The following is a 19,384-nucleotide window of genomic DNA, read 5'->3' on the forward strand; positions in this document are numbered from 1 at the left end:
CGCCCGAATCTCTAAATTTTGGCGGGAATTTTCAGTAGCTCGCCCAATTTCAAAACTGGGATTTGTTTTCCTCATCTTCATTCATCTTCATCTTCATCTTCATCATCCAGGCGAAATCGCTAGATCGATGACGACGACGACGACGACAAAGCAACTCTCCCCAAAACCTAAATAAGCATCTAGAGGCGATCCGATGGAGGGATCTCGTTTGGATCTCAGAGAACCCATCGGAGACGCGATCTCGAGGATCCGATTCGCGCCGAGATCGAACAATTTGCTAATTTCTTCGTGGGATTCTGTAAGTGTTAGCGATCTCACCGAGTTTGATTCATCGCCGCGATCACTATTTGCTAATTTGGTGTTTTTGGATTACAGGTTCTGAGATTGTATGATGTGGATGGATCGGAGCTTAGATTGGAATCTATCTCGGAAGGGGCGCTTCTAGATTGTTGCTTCGAGGATGAAGAAACGGCCCTTAGCGCTGGATCGGATGGATGCATACGGAGGTGGGGCATCTCTTTAGCTCTCTCTCTCTCCACACTCCCTTTTCCCCTTATTTTTCACACTTGGAGTCCAGTATTTTTACTACTATTGTTGTTGCCTTTGTGTTTTCTTGCCCAATGTACAGCATTCATTTTATTAGTTTTATGTAATATTTTCAGGTATAATTTGTGTTCAGGAACTCAAGATGTAGCGGGTAAGCACGGCGATTGCATCAAGTGCATCGAGTACTCGGCGCAAACGGGTAAGTGGACATCTATTTTGTTCACAATTCAAAAATGTAATTTTCCTTCTTCTCAAGGTTCAATTAGGAAAGCTTAGAATGCTACTGAAATTTTGCATGAAGCAGTACTCGAACCTAATAATAATTGTAACTTAACTAGAAACTGCCAAAGATGTCATTAGACCTATTAGTTCCTTTTAGTAAATCTAGTGGTGATATTATTTGATAATTCTGAGACATAACTAGTTAACTATTTTATATGTATTGTTCATTACACCTACCATAGCTGATTCTCAGGTCAAGTAATCACTTCTAGTCTTGACAAGAAGTTGAAATTCTGGGACATGAATCGAAGCGGAAATTCAGGATGCACAAAAGTTGTAGATTCAGATGTGTGGTCTATGGCATTATGCGGGGTGTATCTATTAGCAGCTGGTGGAACAGCAGTAGATGTTCATGACCTGCGAAATTTAAACGGGCCAGTTCAATCAAAAGAATTGTCTACGGACTATCCTATTAGATGTGTTCGTTCATTTCCGACGTGTCAAGGTACTTCTTTATGTGCTCTTATCACTTAACTAACTGACACTGGAGCTTACTGATGTGAACCTCGTCCATGGGCAACCACCTACGGATAATATGTTTTTTTTTTTTTGGTTAATTTTCCAGGATATGTCACTGGGTTAGTTGACGGATGTGTTGCGTTGAAGTACTTTGATCCTACAAATGAGATGGGGTTAGTTAACGGCTGATACCTAATTCTAAATTTAATAGCTGTGCCCGCTTTTTAGCCGGCAAAACTACTTCTTTTATCAAAAGTTAAAGGCCGGTGAATAAGGGAGCCATTAATTCATCTAATGGTAATAACTCAAATTAAAACATACAAAAGTTGGGAGGTGCCACCCAAAAAAGATAAAATTTAGGGGGTTTGTTTTAAGATGGCTGAATGTTGAGGGGTCTCCATATGCTGTCACATATACCTAAAAAATTGTTTAAAGGAAATTAGATTCAATATGATGTGATGGGTGATCAGGAATTTGATTGAATATACAAAGTTGAATTCCTGGATTTTATTGGCAGGTGCGTTTTCCGTTGTCATCCGAAATCAAAAAACGGAAGGCTCCATCTGGTAGCCATAAATGACATTGGTCTTCATCCATGGTATGCTACAGTTTCTTGTTCTCAAAAGAATGATTTTCACATTCATACAAAACATGAAATCTCATGCCCTTATTCAGCTATGATACTTTTGTTACTGGAGATAACGAAGGCTATGCTATTATGTGGGATGCTCAAGGCAGAAAGAAGCTGTTTGAGGTAAAACAACCTTAATAACCATGATTTTTCGTCATGAGATGCTGCACTGTTATATATAAGAAAAGGCTATAGTTCTTGTCAAATGTTCAACACATATATACCCAATGGTAAGTTACATTTTTCTTGTTTAGACTATATCCGTGTCTAATATTTGCGCACACAGTGTATTCTAAGTTTTTGCACTTCGTGTCCTACTTCGCATGCTCTCTATCAGACCATGTGATGGCTGTCATATTAGTTGCGCATCATTTATGTGAATGTTACTTTATTATGATGGCATCTTAAGTCATTGACATGTTGTTTTCTTCTTTCTTGATGGGTAAGAATTTTCCCAAAGCATCTGATGCTATGCTCTTGCTAAATCCAATACCGAAATTTCTCTTACTACTTCCAGACTGGTATTTTTCTTTTTTGTCAAATTTCTTTAAAATAGCCTAACTTTCGTTTTTCTTCAGTTCCCAAGGTACCCGAACAGTGTGTCGTCCTTGACTTATAACTGTAACGGTCAGCTATTGGCAGTTGCATCAAGCTTCACATACCACGAAGCAAATGAAGTGTTAGTTTTTCCTTCTAATGTTATAGATTTTTTGAGAAGTTCTCTAATATTATAGTTACTGAACGCATCATCAGCTAGTGTCAAATTGATGTAATAATAGTACTTTTTGCTGAAGGAACCAAATGAAATACATTCGCTCAAGAAATATGAAAACTTTATCACCCAATTAAGCATGTGATAAACATGACATGTTTGTTAAAAGAAAAGTTACTATTTTAAGTGGATCCACGATGAAGTGCTGATTATGAATAAAGATGAATTAATCCAACAATGATCTTCACTTTGATTCATGTGATCATTTTAATGCTAAATGCAATGATGTTGGTTTATTTTATGTACTCGGTTTTGGACAAATGGAAAATAGCAACTTTTTTCATCAATTATGGTTTGTAAATTGTAATTCATTTTATTTTCATCTTTTTTGGCCAGCGAGGAAGCTCCGCAGATATTCATACATAAAATGGAGAATTTGGCCCGAACTTCATCAGCGTAGGGGACTTCATATGTGAAAAAAACAAGGAAGTTCGAACCGTGTTGTAACTTTTTTCATTGTATTCTGCATTGTAGAAGTGTGCCTTGTAGGAGGTGCAGGAATGTTCAACCCAACTTTTTTTTTTAATCTAGGACTTTTCTTTTTGAGCAGGAAATATTAGGAAGAATATTTTGTTGTACACACGATTAATTATTTTTTTCCCCTTGATTTTCATTCTGTTCAAGCTTCCTAGAGAGAGGAAGAGTCATCTAGACACTTATTATGGAAAAGTTCAGAGAACTTCATGTCTTATTGTCTTCAACTGTGTTAGTATGACGAGGAGAAAAACGATAGCGACCCATGGGTATGTGAGAGATGATAATAATTTTCGTGGTGAAGATAAAGAGACTTGAATAGTTTAGTTTATCATTTTCAGAAAAATCCAGGCGAGGAAGTTTAGAGAAATGTTTTCTTGCTTCTTCAAGGATCTTATCGATATAAGAATATATAACTTAGAGACAGATATTGTCGTTTAAGATAAACTAGTTATATGGAGAGAGATATTGTTGTTTAAGACAAAACTGGATCTTGTAAAGATTGGGTCGGTTTGGACCAAACAAAACGACTTGGTAGTTTTGGTGGTAGTGAGTATTTATTATCTATTTATCTCGACAAACATAGCAAGCTATGTGAAATCTAAAACCACACCTGATTCAACCTGACCTGACTCAACCCGACCCAACCGGACCATAACTTGGCCCAAACTCGGATTCTCTGCAAACCAGAAGAAAACTCATTTTGACTTCGTTTGGGAGACTTTGCGCAGAGCATCTTAAGTGCAAGAAAAGTATGATGGAAAAATATTTTACTTGTTTTTATAAGTTAAATACATTGTGCAGATCACATCCAGTTAAGATATAAGATGTAGGGTAATATATGTAGGCTCAAATAGCATTTGGGGACCCAAAAACAGGTTTATGGATCTTATGAACCGCTTGCTTAAATGGGCCTCGTGGCGGCCCACACCAGCGTAATTGAAACGCAACACGTGAGGAGACGATCCACCGTCCACGCGTACCCCCGATCCGACGGTCACCAAGCCGGACTCGAGAGCGCTATTTACTCGCAGTTTATGGAAACCCTAGGTCGCGGCGGAATCCGTGTATCGTCATCGGCTTTAAGAGGAAGGTTCCCGCTTCCTCTCTCCCCTCTCGTCCGTCGTCTCCGCCCCCCTCCTCCTCCTTCTCCTCCTCCGTTTCCTCAACTGGTAACTCTCTCTCTCTCTCTCTCTCTCTTTCTCTCTCTCTCTCTCGATTTCGATCTCGATCCATGTCGCGATCTAATGCTTTTTACATCTCAATATCTCTGGATTAGGGAACATGTCGGACGAGGAGCACCATTTCGAGTCGAAGGCCGATGCCGGGGCCTCGAAGACGTACCCACAGCAGGCGGGGACAATCCGGAAGAACGGATATATTGTGATTAAGGGGAGACCCTGCAAGGTTTGCTCTACGATCTATCCGATCTTGTGCTTTGATTCACTTTTTTTGAGATATTTGCTTGTTTAATCGGTCTAGAAATGGCGATTCCTGCTTTACGTGTGATGTGGAATGGTCCTTTCGAGTTTTAACTTCTCTATTTGCTGATCAGGTTACTGTCATTTAGTAACTCCAATGTTGTTTGGACAGATGATCTACGATCTATACCTTGATCTATTCATGGCTAAAATCCATAACTAATTAGGGTATTTCTAGCTTTGGAACTACGTCGGTGGATTTAGTGGCCTCGTGTTTTCTAATGCGTCTGACTTGTTTGGGGTTGATAATTATTCTTTAGAATTTATGTTCATACGTCACGAGTTTTATCCAGAGATTGCTTTACCCTTTTGTAATCGGATGATATCAATCACGAATTAAGAACTTGGAAACTTGCTTGGCCCTTTGAAGCCGGAATACTAATTTTTCACAGTTAACTATAGTTTGAAGTAGTGGAAAATCATTTGCTGTTTACTTCTTACTTCTTAGATGTGCTTGGTTGGTGCCATATTTTACTTTGGGTAATTTTTTTTTAAAAAAAGTAATAAATGGAATTTTAGAAATCTTGAAATTATGTTTTACATGATACGTAGAGTTTTAGAAATCCTGAAATTATGTTTTACCTAATGCAAGTAAACATCTGATCTTGTTTGGATCCACTTGTGTAACTATTATTGTTGATAAATCAATTAAGTAATGATTTTGTTAAAGATGGGAGTTGAAATGTGGGTTTACCAATGCCAAACCGTATTTAGTCCTAGTAGAATATCATTATCCTTGTCTAGTTTTCTTCGTAACTTCCTCTGGAGCTTTAGTTTTGTTTTGTTTTGCAGAAACATTATTCATTCGTTTGTGTGTGAAAGTAAATTTGAGCCTATCCATGCAAGGAAGCCTATTAAGCATTAATTTGTGAAAATGGGGTACTCATATACCTTATAAAATATATCTACATATTTACAGATGTTTTCTTATCTGCTCGTGCGATAAGTTTTGATTGGTCGATGTAGAGCCTAGATAGATGCTTTATTTTTTTTTTTTCAGTTTCATCCTTTATGATGTGTTTCTTTATGTAGCAAGTCTCTAGAAATCGTTTCATGCCCTTTGTGGAAGTTCATTGTTACAGTATAGATGGGTCTCTACATCATCAATTACTCTGTTTTCAGCAAGCTTATTTGAAAAACCACAATTTGTGGAGTTATGACAAATAGCTGCAATATTCTATGATGCTGATCCCAGTATGGAAGATATATAGCAATTTGGAAATTCAATTTCCTTGCTAGAAGCTCAAGATCCTGTTGTCAATAATTAAGAAGAGGAACTGTTATTTAGGCTTGGGGGGCAGTTATTCAATTTCATCTGTGTGTCATCATATTTGATGTTTGACATCTTATGCCTTGATACTCATGTATGCTGCATATACAATATATTTGTGTGCGAGTATCTGTCTTCTAATACAAGTGGACTTCAACGGGTATTGCGTACTTCAGAAAGTTGACCTGTTTCTTGTTTTTACCTCTTGGTTTGTTTTGTTGGTAATTGCTTTTCTAGGTTGTGGAGGTTTCCACTTCCAAGACTGGAAAGCACGGACATGCAAAATGCCACTTTGTTGGCATAGACATCTTCACCGCCAAGAAGCTCGAAGATATTGTGCCCTCGTCACACAACTGTGATGTACGTTTGTAACAATTCTTATTCAACCCTACCAGTTGAATTCTCGCTAATTGTCATGATATATGAACTTGATTTGGTTGCATTTGCAGGTGCCTCATGTTAATCGTACTGATTATCAGCTGATCGACATATCTGAAGATGGATTTGTATGTCTCGCCTTCTCCTTGTGTACACTTTCCTGATCGTTTGTTTGATCTTTTATTTTGACCATGTGATGCGTATGACAGGTGAGTCTCCTGACTGAAAATGGCAACACTAAGGATGACCTGAGGCTCCCGACTGATGACAGCCTGCTCGCGCAGGTTAGTAGTTTAGATTAGTTTCTCCAATATTTTATTGTGTAGTGTATTATAGCATGAGGGGGAGAAAATTCTGCCAAGTGGTCTATAAGTTTCATGACGTATAGGCTCTTGATAGTTGTACAATATTCTTATCCTAGTGCATAGGACACAGTCTGTCCTTATTACGAAATTGACATCTTCCTAGTGTTCCTTTTTTTCTATTTTTGCGTGCGTGGGTTTATGCACGGTATTGCATAAATAAACATAGAAGCTTATGAGCTTTGGCAATAACGTATTAAAGTGTGATGCCTCATTGCAGTGAGGCAATTGACAGCCCTAACTAAGGGGTGTTCCGTGATTTTGTCTCCCCCCTTGGAGATGTTGGAAATCCAAAATGGTTTTCTCGATAGTTCGCTTATGACTTTTCCGTTCGTTGTGTTGTTTGACAGATCAAAGATGGATTTGCTGAAGGGAAGGATCTGGTGGTGAGCGTGATGTCCGCTATGGGCGAAGAACAGATCTGTTCTCTCAAGGACATTGGGCCTAAGTAGTCGCCCATCATCTTCTGTCTGGTTGTGTCTGTGCTTGTTCTTTGTTCTTATTAAGCAAGGAGAACTTGTAATAGTTCATACGTTGCTATTTGTTAGACTCGGATGATATCATAATTAGGTGGTCTTTCGCTACTCTTATCTCTTCTTTTCTCTCAGCCTGGATTGGTGTTGTATCGCATGGAACCCATCCTTAAATTGCCTGTTATGACGAGATTTTTTGTTTCTTTTTTCTTCTTTTTTTTTTTTTCCTTTTGCCGGCCACTATCTTTGTATTTTGCTTATCTGTGGTGAAGTATTTTCTTATTGGTTGATCTTACCATTTGTTGTGGCTCTTGGTTGTCTTATATACTGTTCTATGATTATACGTGTATACATTGCGTGGGTTTTATTTCAAACTTTTGCTATATTGTTTAGTTGTTTAGTAGTGAAGTTGTTCGATGATTATCTTGTATATTATTCGGCTAAGGAGGATAATTTTGAGTTTATAAAATTGACGCCAGGATTGTACTATGGCACCCAAAGGAAAGAAAAAAAAAGATCATCTCTTCTGGCACAGGCATGAGGAATGACTGGTCTAATGTTTAAAATCTGAGTTTGAGTTTGTGGGATTGTGTTGAAAGAAAGATCGAAAAAAACAAAACTGGATATAAAATGCAACTGTTTAAATCTTAATATATGTTTATCCGTGTATGGCATAAATTGCTTAACTATATGTATACATAAAAATTAGATAATTAGACGGAGGGCCTAGCTAGGAGCAAACGCTTCCAAAATCTGGTATTACATATTTGGGTGAGCGATCTAGTTTGGACCCGAATTGCTGATGCTTACGGCCCAACTCCTGGTTGGGCCTCTGGGCCAGCCCATTTATAAATATCCCAACAACAGCGTACCCGACGGGGAATGGAGATAAGGTTTTAAATGGCGGCGAAACTCTCCCGCCTCACTCCCCAACCTCTCCCATGGCGGAATCCCTAATCCCCAACTGCATCCAACGATTCCCATCGAAACCCTCGAGATGGAGACCGGATTCTACCACATGTCGCCGTCCCCCTATCCCCATTACCGCTAGATTTGCTCGTTCGAACCCCAAAAAAGGCCCAATCGAGCTCCCGAATCCGCGTTTCCGGAGCCATTTCGGAGGGATTCGAGCGGCGGCGACGCCTCCTCCTCCTCCTCCTCCTCCTCCTCCTCCTCCTTCGGTGGAGGAGACTGAGGAGGCGAAGGGGAACGTGGAGTCGATGAGCATCGATTTGCGTCGGTTCTTTGAGCTCAATTTGGGGAGATGGAACGGCTCCTTCTACGTCAGTAGCCCTAAATCGCATAATTTCGATCCTTACATTTGTTCTAATCTGATTCGGTTTTTCACTTTCTAATTGTTTTCCGATTTTTTGATTGCAGCAATTCGATGCCAACGGGAATTTGTTGCAGAACGTGAGCACAAAGCTTTCCGCAAGCTCGTACGGAGAGGACGAGCTCCTCAGCCTTATTCAAACGTGAGACTCTGCACTTCTTCTTTTCTTTTTTGTTTGCCAGAATTATTATTATTATTATTATTATTATTTACATATATGCTTATTTACGGTGAAAATTGATGATCTCTTGTGAACAAAATTACTGCTATTTTTGAACAACTGGTATCGTGTAGTACTGATTGCTACTGATTGCTACTGTTAGTCAGCTATTACGTCATATTGACAAGGTAATTTGACAGCTGAATTAGTAATCAGATCATCTCCTATAGATTAGTAGTTATATCGTCATATCTTCCTATTAATTTATCATTTTGTTTGGAAAATTATATGAGATCTAACAATTAACTTTATTGAAATTTCATTTGAAATTTAGTGACCAGTGATGTAATTTATCCATATCTGAAGATTCGGTATTTAGTAGTTGGATCTTAAGTCAGTTCTACTATGTATTTTGTAGGCTATACATCAAGCAACCTCCTTCGAGAACATCAATCGCAGGCTATGATGCTGAACCTGAATGGACGGAGTACAAAATCAAGGAGATTAACATGTTCACCGCAGACAAATATCAGCAGGTGATAAGGACTCACCACTCAGCTGTTGAATTTCCTGTATATTATGCTCTCTTTTCTAATGAGCAATTTCGTTTAGTGTGCAGCTCGGATTCTTCCCAAAAGAGAAGGCATTTTCTCTGAGGTACCAGACTGCTGGGATGCTGGACGCTGTCCTTCGAGCGGGCGTGCTTGGAGAAGATGACACTGGTGAAGAATCTCCCAGGTTAATATTTCCCTGTAGCCTCAAGGTTTGGTCTACAATATACATGCATACATCTCTACAGATGTTTATATCTGCATCTGTGTATGTAGGTGTATGCATGTATCTGTATATCGTGTATGAATTTGTTTGTAGTCTCTTCCCCCTTAAGACAAGCATATCTATGAAGGGAGAGTTTAGCAAAGCCTAGCACAGATAGAGTCATCTCTCAAGAAAATTAGAGCTTAAAATATGCTTACCGGGTAGTTGTGTCTTTTACTGAGAATTTGTAGTCGCAATTCTGTTTTCCTATGCTGCAGTTTTGCTCTCTTTGACTATCTTAATGCTCGAGTGGATCGATGGATCGTCTGCTAGACTCTATACTTCAGAATTAGATCACTCTCAGCCATCGTTAATACAAGCTATATAGCTGGTTGCTCTGCTGCATAATTAAAAAAATCTCTCTATCATGGCATAACGATCTTGAAGCATATATTTCTTCTTCGCAGAAACTTGAAGGTTCCTTCTCGTCAGCCATCTGTTGTATGTGAGAATTGCCTCTATTCTCTCAGGAGAGATAGGCGAGCAAGAGCCTTCCACATAATGGACCCAAAAGGATTTCTTGAAATGCTTCTTATTTTCCTCGAAGAACGAGGAGATGAGGTGCCACTTATTTCTTCTTCATGTGATTTTGAGGTTAGCATTTCTAAACTGAAGGTCGTTTGTGCTGCTAACATGTAAAACATGTGTTAGCTCCAACGTACGCTGGATTATGCAAAACAATTGTTCTTACGGACATACTTTGGTTTTATTCATCTCACTCAGTTTATTTCATAAACATTAGGACGTCCCGGATAGGATAAGCGCACTTCTTGGACGGTGGGAGGGTCGTTCTGTAACTAAACGAAGTGGGGTATATGGAGCAACAATTTCTAAGGCCGATACAGTTTCTTTGCTTGAAATGGATCGCAATGGTCAGCTAATTCAGGTATGCTGCTGCCGCAATATTACCTTTTATCCTGTTTTAGATTTTTAGGTCCAAACTATTGAGTATCTACTAAATATCAAAAGAAGTTACTGAAGCACACAATATTGCCAACGGAAAAAAAAAAAAGGCTTTTGATTAATCTGGTTCTACGTAATGTTACTAGACAACCCTGGAATTCTGTTATATCCACTTCTCTTTGTAACTGTTACAATAGTTTCTGTAATCTGCGCCACAACCAAACTCAGAATTTTTTATATCCTGTCCGGGGATAGTATGCTTCCAATCCCAGTGTAGCAAGATAACCTCAGAATAGGGAAAACAAAATTAAAAAAAAAAAATTCTGCTTAATTTGTCCCCAAGCTAAATGGTGCAGGGGAACAAGTATTCTACTCGTCTCTCCGGTAGAAACTTTGCATATTCATCTCGGTTTACAACTATTTTCACTATAGCATAATCCTTCCTTGCCAGCGTAAATCCATTCTCTCTTGCAAATAAGTTATAGTAGCTCTTCTTATATTCTCGTCCAGGACATTGCTTCGACCACCGTCGGTAGTGGCACGACAACAAACGTGCACTGGACGGGAACAGTGAACACTAACTTAGTTTCCTTTGACGGGGGATTCCAATTGACGTTATTACCCGGAGGGATGTACATGGGATGCCCAGCCGACATTGGAAAGTGTGTCGCGCAATCGCAACCCTTCCATTTGGAGTTCTGCTGGATGGAGTCATTGGACGAGCGGCAGAGGCTCGTCCGAACTTACGATGTTGAGGGCTTGGCTGTCTCGTCGACATACTTCTATGAGAGAAAAGTATAAGCAGCCATGCAAAGGTATTGCACTGTGCCTATGTGCTTTTAATCAAGTTTCGAAATAGTTGTTTTTCTTTAGTGAATTAGGGGGTTTATTGACTTGTTTCTTTTGTCAAAATGCATGCTCATCATTTTCCTTCCTATTCCCTCCTAGCATGATTATATTTTATAAGTTATGAGCATTGAGAGACTTAATTTCTGTATTTAAAAGTTTTCTGATTATTTATGTATTATAATCTTCTTCTTTGCTCTTTTTTTTTTTCCGGCTTATAAAGTAATTTCAATGTTCTTTAAGATGTAAAATGTGAATATCATTTTTCTTCTTAACCGTTGTAGGGAGTAATCCTAATAAATGAAAACCCTTTTCTACTGCAGTAGTGATTTGCTCATTACATCCTTGAGAAAACAATATTCAAGATTTATTAGGAGTACCAACCAAAATAATCTTAACATCTACGTACCGTGAGCTGCAACTAATTCTTTTCTTTTCTTCTGTGTTTTTTATTTTTTATTTTTTCCCTTTTGCTTTATCTCTTTAATGCATGCATGAAAGTGGACTTCAAACGTAGATTTATTTTACGCTTATGCGGATTTCACCGTAAGTACACTTTATTACTATGAACACATGCTTCGCCTTGTTCAAATATTCGTGTTAGAAATACTACCTAATTGGGAATATGTTATATTTCTTTATCTCAAATAAATAAATAAATACATAATTGAATGGCCTAATTTATCTTTATTATGTGAAATTTAACCTCAGGTCTAAATTTCAAACCCCTGTTGGGTTTCGGTGCGCTTCGATTTTAAGATTGAGATGCAATTTGATATTTTTTATTAATTTTATTTTAAGATAATCGACTTTTGCGACACTAATGCAATATCAGAATACATATCTTAACTCAATATGAGTTGGAAAGAACTTCAAATATTTTAAAATTGATTTCAAAACTATTAATGGTAATGAGAAATTGCAACAGTTGTATTCACGAAAGCGGAAACCTGCAATACAAACGCGTTTCAGTTTTATTTAAACGTAACATTTTGTATTATTTAAATAGTTGAGAATAAGAAATGTCAATTTGTTTCTTTAAATGTAATAATGTGGCTAAAATATATGTAAATAAAGCGTATGCTTTCTTAAACTCACAATTTAACAAAAATTCAACTGGGGACACAAATTAATTCGTGCACCTGGTGCATGGCAGTAGCCACGTTCACCACCCTCTCTTTTTTTTCTTTGGCTTAATTATACAAACTTTTTTAACACTTGATTCTGTGTCTCAAATACTACCCTGCATAAAAACTTTAAATAGTATTCCCTATATTTTTTTGTCTAAATTGTTAATAAGATGGTTTGATGCTAGATCCACTGAGAAATCACAACCATCCATATATTTTTACGCCAACAATAAATAGAAAAGGCCAGAAGCCGTGCATGATCATCTTCATGCACAAAAAAAAAGAAAAAAAAAATCCGATTGGAGTTGTTAAATTGACACATGGTTATCTTAGCTTTTATCCCAAGCCTTTGTAGATGTTGGTGTATGATATCCACTTGTACACCCGGTGCAGCGAACATTTTCTCTCGCTGGCCCCACACGGTTCGCCCCCACATCGTCGTGAGTATTCTATAGAAATATGTATACACTCCTATTGGTTGCTACGTGAGCAAAAGATCTCTCTCTCTACATCTCTGATTCCCTTCCACGAAGTTTTAAAACTATCATCTCGATCGCTTCACGGAAAAGAAAAAGTTTCTTAATATCCAACCTCCTTACAAAAATAACAACAACAATAAGAAAAAAAAAAAAAAAAAATGCAAGAGGGTGATCAGGGAGCTTCTAAATCATCGTCAGCGCCGCCACCGCCACCACCGTTTTCACCCTTTGTTACTGAAAAAGAAGAAAAAGCAGCAGCAGCTGCAGCAGCTCTCGACTTCTATATATGGCTTATCCTTCTCGCAGCTTCTCTCCGAAGATCCTCCTCCGATGCCGCAAGAGGTGCCGCCGCTGTGTTGAATTTTGGTCGAAGGCAATAAATGTCGTCGCCTTCTCGTCCACAGCTCCCTACTATGATGCATGCTCCCACCATGTTACGTACCTTCCACTATGGGGTAATTACTTCTGTGAGTTCAATATTTCCCTTTTCTTCTTTTTGTGATGTTTGTGTGAATTTTGAATCGAAAGTTTAGTACAATAGGTTGTTGGATTATGTTTATAGTATAGTTGTGTGTGCGAAGATTAGTTTGTTTGTTGAATATATAACTTGCTCTGTTGATTAATGATGATGATTAAGTAGAGCCTTAAAAGGAATTTAACTTTATTCGATTGGGTGAGTAACCGGATAAGGAGGAGTTTATTTAGGCGAAAGAGAGCAGAGAGTGTTTGAATTTGGAGGAGGTGACGTGATTTGAAAGTGCTGTTTTTCTCAAAATTCAAAAAAAAAAAAAAATACCGCGCTCTAATATCTTAATAAAATTTTAATATTCCACCAATATTGGTGACTTTCCAATAATGTGTTCTCCGTTGACAAGAGAGCATAGGCTTAAAGATGACAAAAGTTGATTTGGGGCCCACTCTCATTCAAGCAAAATTTTAGGTAGAATAAGGTTGTCAATAATACTGATCAGAAAAAGTATTACTTATATTTTGGCCTTCTTTTTTTCTCTTTTCTCATATGATTATCAGGAAAAGAAAGAAGTTAAATGTAAATGTCTTATCTTTATTGAGCAAGGGCATCACTCTTTGCAGGCAAAGCCAGATTCCTGTGCATATCTTCAACCAGCATATCAATCTTCTCTGCCTCAACAAATACTAAACCCCTTCCTGCAGCCAACCCCGCGTATCGCCGGTGCACCTTCGCTGAATTACGAGCTATTATTCCATGAAAGCGGTGGCGCCTTCGAACCAGTCGGCGATCCCTACTCAGATAAGACTTCTCAGATGTCGAATCTTGCCGTCGAGAAACCGCCTGGCGATGGATACAACTGGAGGAAGTACGGTCAGAAGCAGGTGAAGGGCGGCGAGTTTCCCCACAGCTATTACAAATGTACCGCCGCCAAATGCGATGTCAAGAAGCAAGTCGAGCGTTCTTTCGATGGCAACATAAAGGAGATAATCTACAAGGGCGAGCACAACCATCAACCTTCACAAAATAGGCGGGGCGAGGAAGGTGGTTACGACGACGACGATACTGAATCCAAATTCGAGAACTCGTCGGTTTCGAACGATGAAGATGAGGATGGAACTGCGATAAATGAAGGGGATAGTAAGAGTAGTCCTAAAATGTGGGTAGCAATGTGAATTCACGGCAAAACTAACATGTAAGTTATGCGGTAAACGTGTCTGAAAGGTTCTTTCTCCGCTTTGCAGAAACAGAGATACCGAATCCGTGGAATCGACTTCTCAGAGAATGCTCGTTTTGCAAACCATAAGTGAAACTGATCTTTTGGATGATGGTCATAAGTGGCGTAAATACGGACAGAAATACGTCAAAGGAAATAATCACCCCAGGTAGAATAATTCCTCTATTTATCTGCTTACTGTTGGTGTTTGCTTCAATTTTGTTTCTGCTGCAGCAAAAAAAAAAAACTATTGAAAGAATTAAACCAGTAATTAACAAATCATGCAACTTATACCAAAAAGCCATGCATCTTGTTCGACGCGTCGACTCTAATTTAATCATCTGATCCATAAATTGATGGAATTCTTATTGAAATCTCTAGGAGTTACTACAAGTGCACGAATGTGGGATGCAATGTCCGCAAAAGAGTCGAAAGATCTAAAAAGGACCCAAAAGCAGCTTTAACTACATATGAAGATAAGCATAACCATGATGTTCCAAAAGCTCGAAGCACCAGCCATAATACTGTTTCGGCTGAACCTGCATCAGATAACTAGCAACCAAAGCACTAGATAACAACTCCAAGAAGAATGAGATTGCTTAGTTGCTTTTCGAAGAAGCCCTGTGTAAATACATACTGTAGATGATTGTGGGTGAATGGCTTGTATGGATACATACATTGCGGCGACTGCGGATTAAATGGCTGGTAAGATCATCATACAAGTGAGTGTGTGAATAAGTAGCTGGTGAGATGTTTGGCTCGCTAACTACTGTGACAACTTGGTAAGATATTTCTCTTCTCTCTCCCGCAGCGATTTTAGAATTGATGATCCTATTTGTAAATAAATGTAGGATTCTTTTTTCTTTCTTTTCTCCTTGTACACTGATTTTGGACTTTATGTTCGAGAAATTGTACATAAACTGTTGGCCTGTTTGTGTAAAAGTACAGGGGGAAAAAAGATAAATGACGGAACAAAAGAAAGAATTAGTGAAGAAAAAAAAGTTTCTCTAGGTTTCTCTTTCTATGGCATTATGCTTTCAATTGGCTTTTTTATCTGAATACGACTTAAAATTATTGCATGGTCAGTTGTATTTACTATCACAATACATCATGAATTAATGTATTAGAAAATATAGTTGCTGCTGTAACAGATAGTATTATTGAATTAGGACATCGACGGAGGGAGCTTGTTCAAAAACACTGATCAAGTAGAACATCTTCAAGGAAGCATTAACGGCTTTTTTTAAACTGAAATCCCCTATCCAGTTGCCTGCTGCAGTAAAAGAAGAACCGTCACATTAAAGCTCCTTTCAGGCCCAGAGGCTTAACATAGCTTCCTAGCACCACAAAAACTCCTAAAAGTTTCGTTTGTCAGACACCTACATTCATCTTCTTAAAGGAGAGAAACCATTTCAGATGTTAGCAAAACAAGCACTAAGCCGCTTCGTCCGGCTCAAAAGTGGGAAAGAGGATCAACTCTCCGGTGATAGTTTTCAGGATCAACTCTCCAGTGATAGTTTTCTAACAAATAGAACTGAAAAAAGGGCTTGTAGTGCAAGAACACGTTGTTATACTTAGTCTCTACACTATAGAGGGCCTATTTTTCTCCCCTTTTTGTTTTGAGAATTGGGCACTTTGTCCGCCACAGCCTACTGGAAATCCTCCCAACCTAAGACCCTCCCAAGACTCGCCATGTGATTGGTGCCTTCGACTCCTTGCGAAGATCAATGAAGCATCTGTAAATTTTTTGTCACTAGGGAAGCCTATCTTCCTAGCTAGGAAGAATAAATTGTAAACTGTCTTTATATATGTCTTCTGTGTTTAATTTTCCTAACTCATCATGATGTTCGATCTTTCCAAAGAACAGGATAAGAAGAGTAAGAACTTAACATATATAATATACATAATATACACAAATCAGATCCGATTTACAAGCACTTTTAGCTAAAACTGTCTAATTTCTGTAAGGATGTGATTTCTCAACAAAACAAGCATCTTGAGAAACTAAAACAGCATTAAGATTCTGTGGAATATCCAAGTTACCGAGTAATAACAAATATAGCCCTGATGCACATTGGTATAAATGAATAAACAAATCATATAGAGAGAGACATGGAGCCAGACGTTGGGGAAAAAAGAAAAAAACAGATGCTATGGCTCATCGAGCAATCGGAGTACACTAGCATTGGGTAAATTCATTAACGCACAGGAATAAGAACAATGAAATAAGGTTACAGACACCACAATGGTAAAAAAATTGTTCCCTACATTAATTTCATCAAATACCTTTTTCAGGTGCTTAATCCGGGTGTAGATCATCAAATGAACAGCAAATATTGTAGAATTTCTTAGCCTTATTGGTTCGCAACATTGGGCCTCTTCAGTTCTTGGAACTTATCTTCACGCGAAAGGTTCTCAAACTTATGCATAGAATCCACCATGTCTGAAGCATCTTCACACTGCAATAAACAATTCCCCATCACATTGGTTACAGCAGAAGAGATTCTACAAGTAAGAGTCACAAAGAAAAACTTGTGTTCGGAGAAAGAAATGAAAAAAAAAAAAAATACAACGTGATTACTTTTATTAGCTACCAAAAAAAAAAAAACAAAATCAGTTGACATAAATTTGCACTCAAACTAGTTAAATATTAATAATCTAGAGTACAGAGTCAAACCATGCCTCTTTTTGGCATCAAAGAGCAAAAAGAGATCAAACTGAAGTTACTAATCATGAAATTATTATTATGTAGCTTAGACATTCAATTAAAAAAATAATAATAATAACAAATGAAACTCTGGATTTGATATTATCCTGCTAAATAACAATACTAAGAAATGATCACAATAGATCACAATACTAACAATAGATCACTTCAAAACCACACTGTAGAAAAAGAGAATATGAAAGCCAAAAAAAGAAAAAACGATACAACCGGCAACTAAAGCGAATTTTGAACTAAAAAAGAAGACTAAAGAAGAGAAGCTAAGATCTAAATACCATTTCCCAAATCCATCTGATTGCGATGCCATTGCAATTGAGTGAGGTGGAATGTTAAATTTGCGACCTCGGATCTCCGCCTATTGGGCACAGAAGACTCAGCGCGAACGATTTTGCTCCGAGTAGAAGAATTACCAGCATCATTGCCCCTGAGAGTGGGTTCATCATATATCACTGCTGAAACTTTTCCACAGCATTTCCTAGCTCTAAGGGACCATAGTTGTGATCTAGGTGTTCTATTTGATGTCGATACACAAGAACCCATTGTGTCGGGGCAATTGTACAGGTCAACTAGAGAAACAAGCATAGATCATGAGACATTCCATCCTCTCTGGAAAAGTAGGCATAAATTTGTGAATTACAGTAAGTAGGTGAACCTGAAATGGATATAATAATAATGGATAGAAACAAAAATAACTAAAATAATAATAATGACAACAATAATGATATAACCTTTTTGTTTCAATAAACAAAAAATGATAATAATGACAACAATACTTTCTGTATAAGGTTGAAATCTTAAGTCAAGCTTATATCTAAAAAATGGAAAATTAACTAAAAGGTTTGGATCATACATGAAATCTTAAATGAAATTATACAAAATGACTAGCCCATCAGTATCAACATTCTATAAACTTCACTAAAGCAAGTAAAATTGCCAGAAGAAGAAAGATTATGCCATAATGATAGTTATTAACTACAATTGAGTGCCATATACATATCAAGATAGGCTCTCCCTTTAATTAGTAAAGGATTCATGTATTACTCAGCCAAATTGGATGCGACCTCTTTATGGTGAAAAAGGGCCAAATCACTCAGATTAAGCCTATATTACAGAGGAAACAATGGATTTGAGTTCTCAATCCCCAAAAACGAAATTTTGGAGTAGTTTCCAATTTTTTCTACTTTACTCAGAAGCTTGAAACAAAAACTGCAGGAAAAGATCAAAACTCAAAAAGAAAAAGGCCCAAAATTCAGTCAAAAATAAAATAAATCAATAAATTATTTGTTGAAACATTCTTATCATCTAATTTAAAGAGGAAATGACGCAGAAGATCACAGGACATAAAAGGAAAAAAAAAAAAAAAAAAAAAGCAGCAAATTTTGAAGCTTCTCACCAAACAAAACCTTTAATTTTACACAGATCAGAGTCTAAATAATAAGCCCCAGCAATTTTTATTTGCCAAAAGAACAAATTTATTCACAAAATAAAGATGATCCGGATGATCTAACACTTAAAGGTGACACCTTTCTTAAGAAAAATCACCAGTTACAAATAATTCGAACCATATTACATCAAATTAAAAAAAAAATTGGGTGGGGGGGGGGGGGGGGGTGAGAGATCAACGAAACCTTACCGAAAGAAAAAAAAAAATCTCCTCCCCCCACCTCCCTAGATCGAAGAAGCCGATAAATAGGCTCACACAATCCGACACAGAAACAGTAGCACGCACTTCAAAGCGCCTTATTGAAGAAAAAATTAGAATTTTTTTTTTTTTTTTACTTAAAATAATAATTATCTCCTCCCACCACGGCTTCGCCTTTTTCGAGTAGTGGGAGTTGTCTCCTCCCTCGCCTCTTTTTTTTTTCTTTTTTCTTTTTGCCTTTTTGTTGTGGGTGTGGGTGTGAACGGACTCTGGTTTTTTTTTTTTTTTTTTTTTTTTTTTTTTGTGAATCAGTTTAACCATATGAATAGCTCAAATTCTCTGAGATGTGCTGGACAGGAAAATGCTTGGTTGCCGATAAAGTTAACAGCAGATTACTATAAAATGGAACTNTTTTTTTTTTAAATAAAGCTCAAAGTGCGCAGTAATGTGGAAGGCAAAAGCAGTTTTTAAAGTGCATTGCTTCACGCTTCACTACTTTATTGGAGACTCTTTTTTAGATTTGATGTAGTCCCACCG

At 37.7% G+C, this 19,384-nt stretch overlaps 4 protein-coding genes and 1 long non-coding RNA gene across 13 annotated transcripts; 4 read left to right on the forward strand and 1 right to left on the reverse strand.

Moving 5' to 3' along the window:
- On the forward strand, nucleotides 68-3,112 carry LOC109715508 (mitotic checkpoint protein BUB3.3-like). The gene is made up of 9 exons (XM_020240548.1): nucleotides 68-298; nucleotides 376-506; nucleotides 663-745; nucleotides 1,022-1,273; nucleotides 1,394-1,460; nucleotides 1,805-1,885; nucleotides 1,963-2,041; nucleotides 2,497-2,597; nucleotides 3,027-3,112. Exons 1-9 carry the CDS (start codon nucleotides 194-196, stop codon nucleotides 3,088-3,090), a joined length of 963 nt encoding a protein of 320 aa, XP_020096137.1. The 5' UTR covers nucleotides 68-193; the 3' UTR covers nucleotides 3,091-3,112.
- Nucleotides 4,184-7,423, forward strand: LOC109715509 (eukaryotic translation initiation factor 5A-2-like). The gene is made up of 6 exons (XM_020240549.1): nucleotides 4,184-4,336; nucleotides 4,444-4,571; nucleotides 6,153-6,275; nucleotides 6,365-6,421; nucleotides 6,503-6,577; nucleotides 7,006-7,423. The coding sequence occupies exons 2-6, from the start codon at nucleotides 4,449-4,451 to the stop codon at nucleotides 7,105-7,107; spliced, it is 480 nt and encodes a 159-aa protein (XP_020096138.1). The 5' UTR covers nucleotides 4,184-4,336; nucleotides 4,444-4,448; the 3' UTR covers nucleotides 7,108-7,423.
- On the forward strand, nucleotides 8,007-11,381 carry LOC109715710. Its single transcript, XM_020240842.1, has 7 exons — nucleotides 8,007-8,411; nucleotides 8,509-8,603; nucleotides 9,040-9,157; nucleotides 9,241-9,359; nucleotides 9,845-10,031; nucleotides 10,180-10,323; nucleotides 10,851-11,381. The coding sequence occupies exons 1-7, from the start codon at nucleotides 8,070-8,072 to the stop codon at nucleotides 11,139-11,141; spliced, it is 1,296 nt and encodes a 431-aa protein (XP_020096431.1). The 5' UTR covers nucleotides 8,007-8,069; the 3' UTR covers nucleotides 11,142-11,381.
- On the forward strand, nucleotides 11,658-15,494 carry LOC109715712 (probable WRKY transcription factor 58). Of its 2 annotated transcripts, none has more exons than XM_020240845.1 (4): nucleotides 11,658-13,262; nucleotides 13,888-14,423; nucleotides 14,509-14,649; nucleotides 14,862-15,494. In XM_020240845.1, exons 1-4 carry the CDS (start codon nucleotides 13,176-13,178, stop codon nucleotides 15,034-15,036), a joined length of 939 nt encoding a protein of 312 aa, XP_020096434.1. In that variant the 5' UTR covers nucleotides 11,658-13,175; the 3' UTR covers nucleotides 15,037-15,494. The 2 variants fall into 2 exon arrangements, with proteins under 2 accessions (XP_020096434.1, XP_020096435.1); XM_020240846.1 differs by having other exon boundaries at nucleotides 11,658-13,250.
- On the reverse strand, nucleotides 14,247-19,147 carry LOC109715713. 8 transcript variants are annotated; one of them, XR_002217737.1, is made up of 5 exons: nucleotides 18,839-19,147; nucleotides 17,481-17,811; nucleotides 16,767-16,939; nucleotides 14,458-14,705; nucleotides 14,247-14,383 (listed from the first exon to the last, which is right to left on the reverse strand). It is a non-coding gene; the product is annotated as an uncharacterized LOC109715713 (long non-coding RNA). The 8 variants fall into 8 exon arrangements; XR_002217736.1 differs by having other exon boundaries at nucleotides 14,458-14,708; XR_002217738.1 differs by having other exon boundaries at nucleotides 14,458-14,727.

The sequence above is a fragment of the Ananas comosus genome, linkage group 9, assembly GCF_001540865.1.
Source record: "Ananas comosus cultivar F153 linkage group 9, ASM154086v1, whole genome shotgun sequence".
In the NCBI taxonomy this organism is placed as follows: domain Eukaryota; kingdom Viridiplantae; phylum Streptophyta; class Magnoliopsida; order Poales; family Bromeliaceae; genus Ananas; species Ananas comosus.

Coding starts and splice junctions, on each gene's coding strand:
- LOC109715508 (XM_020240548.1), top strand. CDS start 194: ATGGAGGGATCTCGTTTGGATCTCAGAGAACCCATCGGAGACGCGATC. Junction 1,461..1,804: donor GATCCTACAAATGAGATGGG/GTTAGTTAACGG, acceptor TTTTATTGGCAG/GTGCGTTTTCCGTTGTCATC. Junction 1,886..1,962: donor GACATTGGTCTTCATCCATG/GTATGCTACAGT, acceptor GCCCTTATTCAG/CTATGATACTTTTGTTACTG.
- LOC109715509 (XM_020240549.1), top strand. CDS start 4,449: ATGTCGGACGAGGAGCACCATTTCGAGTCGAAGGCCGATGCCGGGGCC. Junction 6,276..6,364: donor CCTCGTCACACAACTGTGAT/GTACGTTTGTAA, acceptor TTGCATTTGCAG/GTGCCTCATGTTAATCGTAC. Junction 6,422..6,502: donor ACATATCTGAAGATGGATTT/GTATGTCTCGCC, acceptor TGCGTATGACAG/GTGAGTCTCCTGACTGAAAA.
- LOC109715710 (XM_020240842.1), top strand. CDS start 8,070: ATGGCGGAATCCCTAATCCCCAACTGCATCCAACGATTCCCATCGAAA. Junction 8,412..8,508: donor GATGGAACGGCTCCTTCTAC/GTCAGTAGCCCT, acceptor TTTTGATTGCAG/CAATTCGATGCCAACGGGAA. Junction 9,158..9,240: donor CCGCAGACAAATATCAGCAG/GTGATAAGGACT, acceptor TTTAGTGTGCAG/CTCGGATTCTTCCCAAAAGA.
- LOC109715712 (XM_020240845.1), top strand. CDS start 13,176: ATGTCGTCGCCTTCTCGTCCACAGCTCCCTACTATGATGCATGCTCCC. Junction 13,263..13,887: donor ACTATGGGGTAATTACTTCT/GTGAGTTCAATA, acceptor CACTCTTTGCAG/GCAAAGCCAGATTCCTGTGC. Junction 14,650..14,861: donor AAAGGAAATAATCACCCCAG/GTAGAATAATTC, acceptor TGAAATCTCTAG/GAGTTACTACAAGTGCACGA.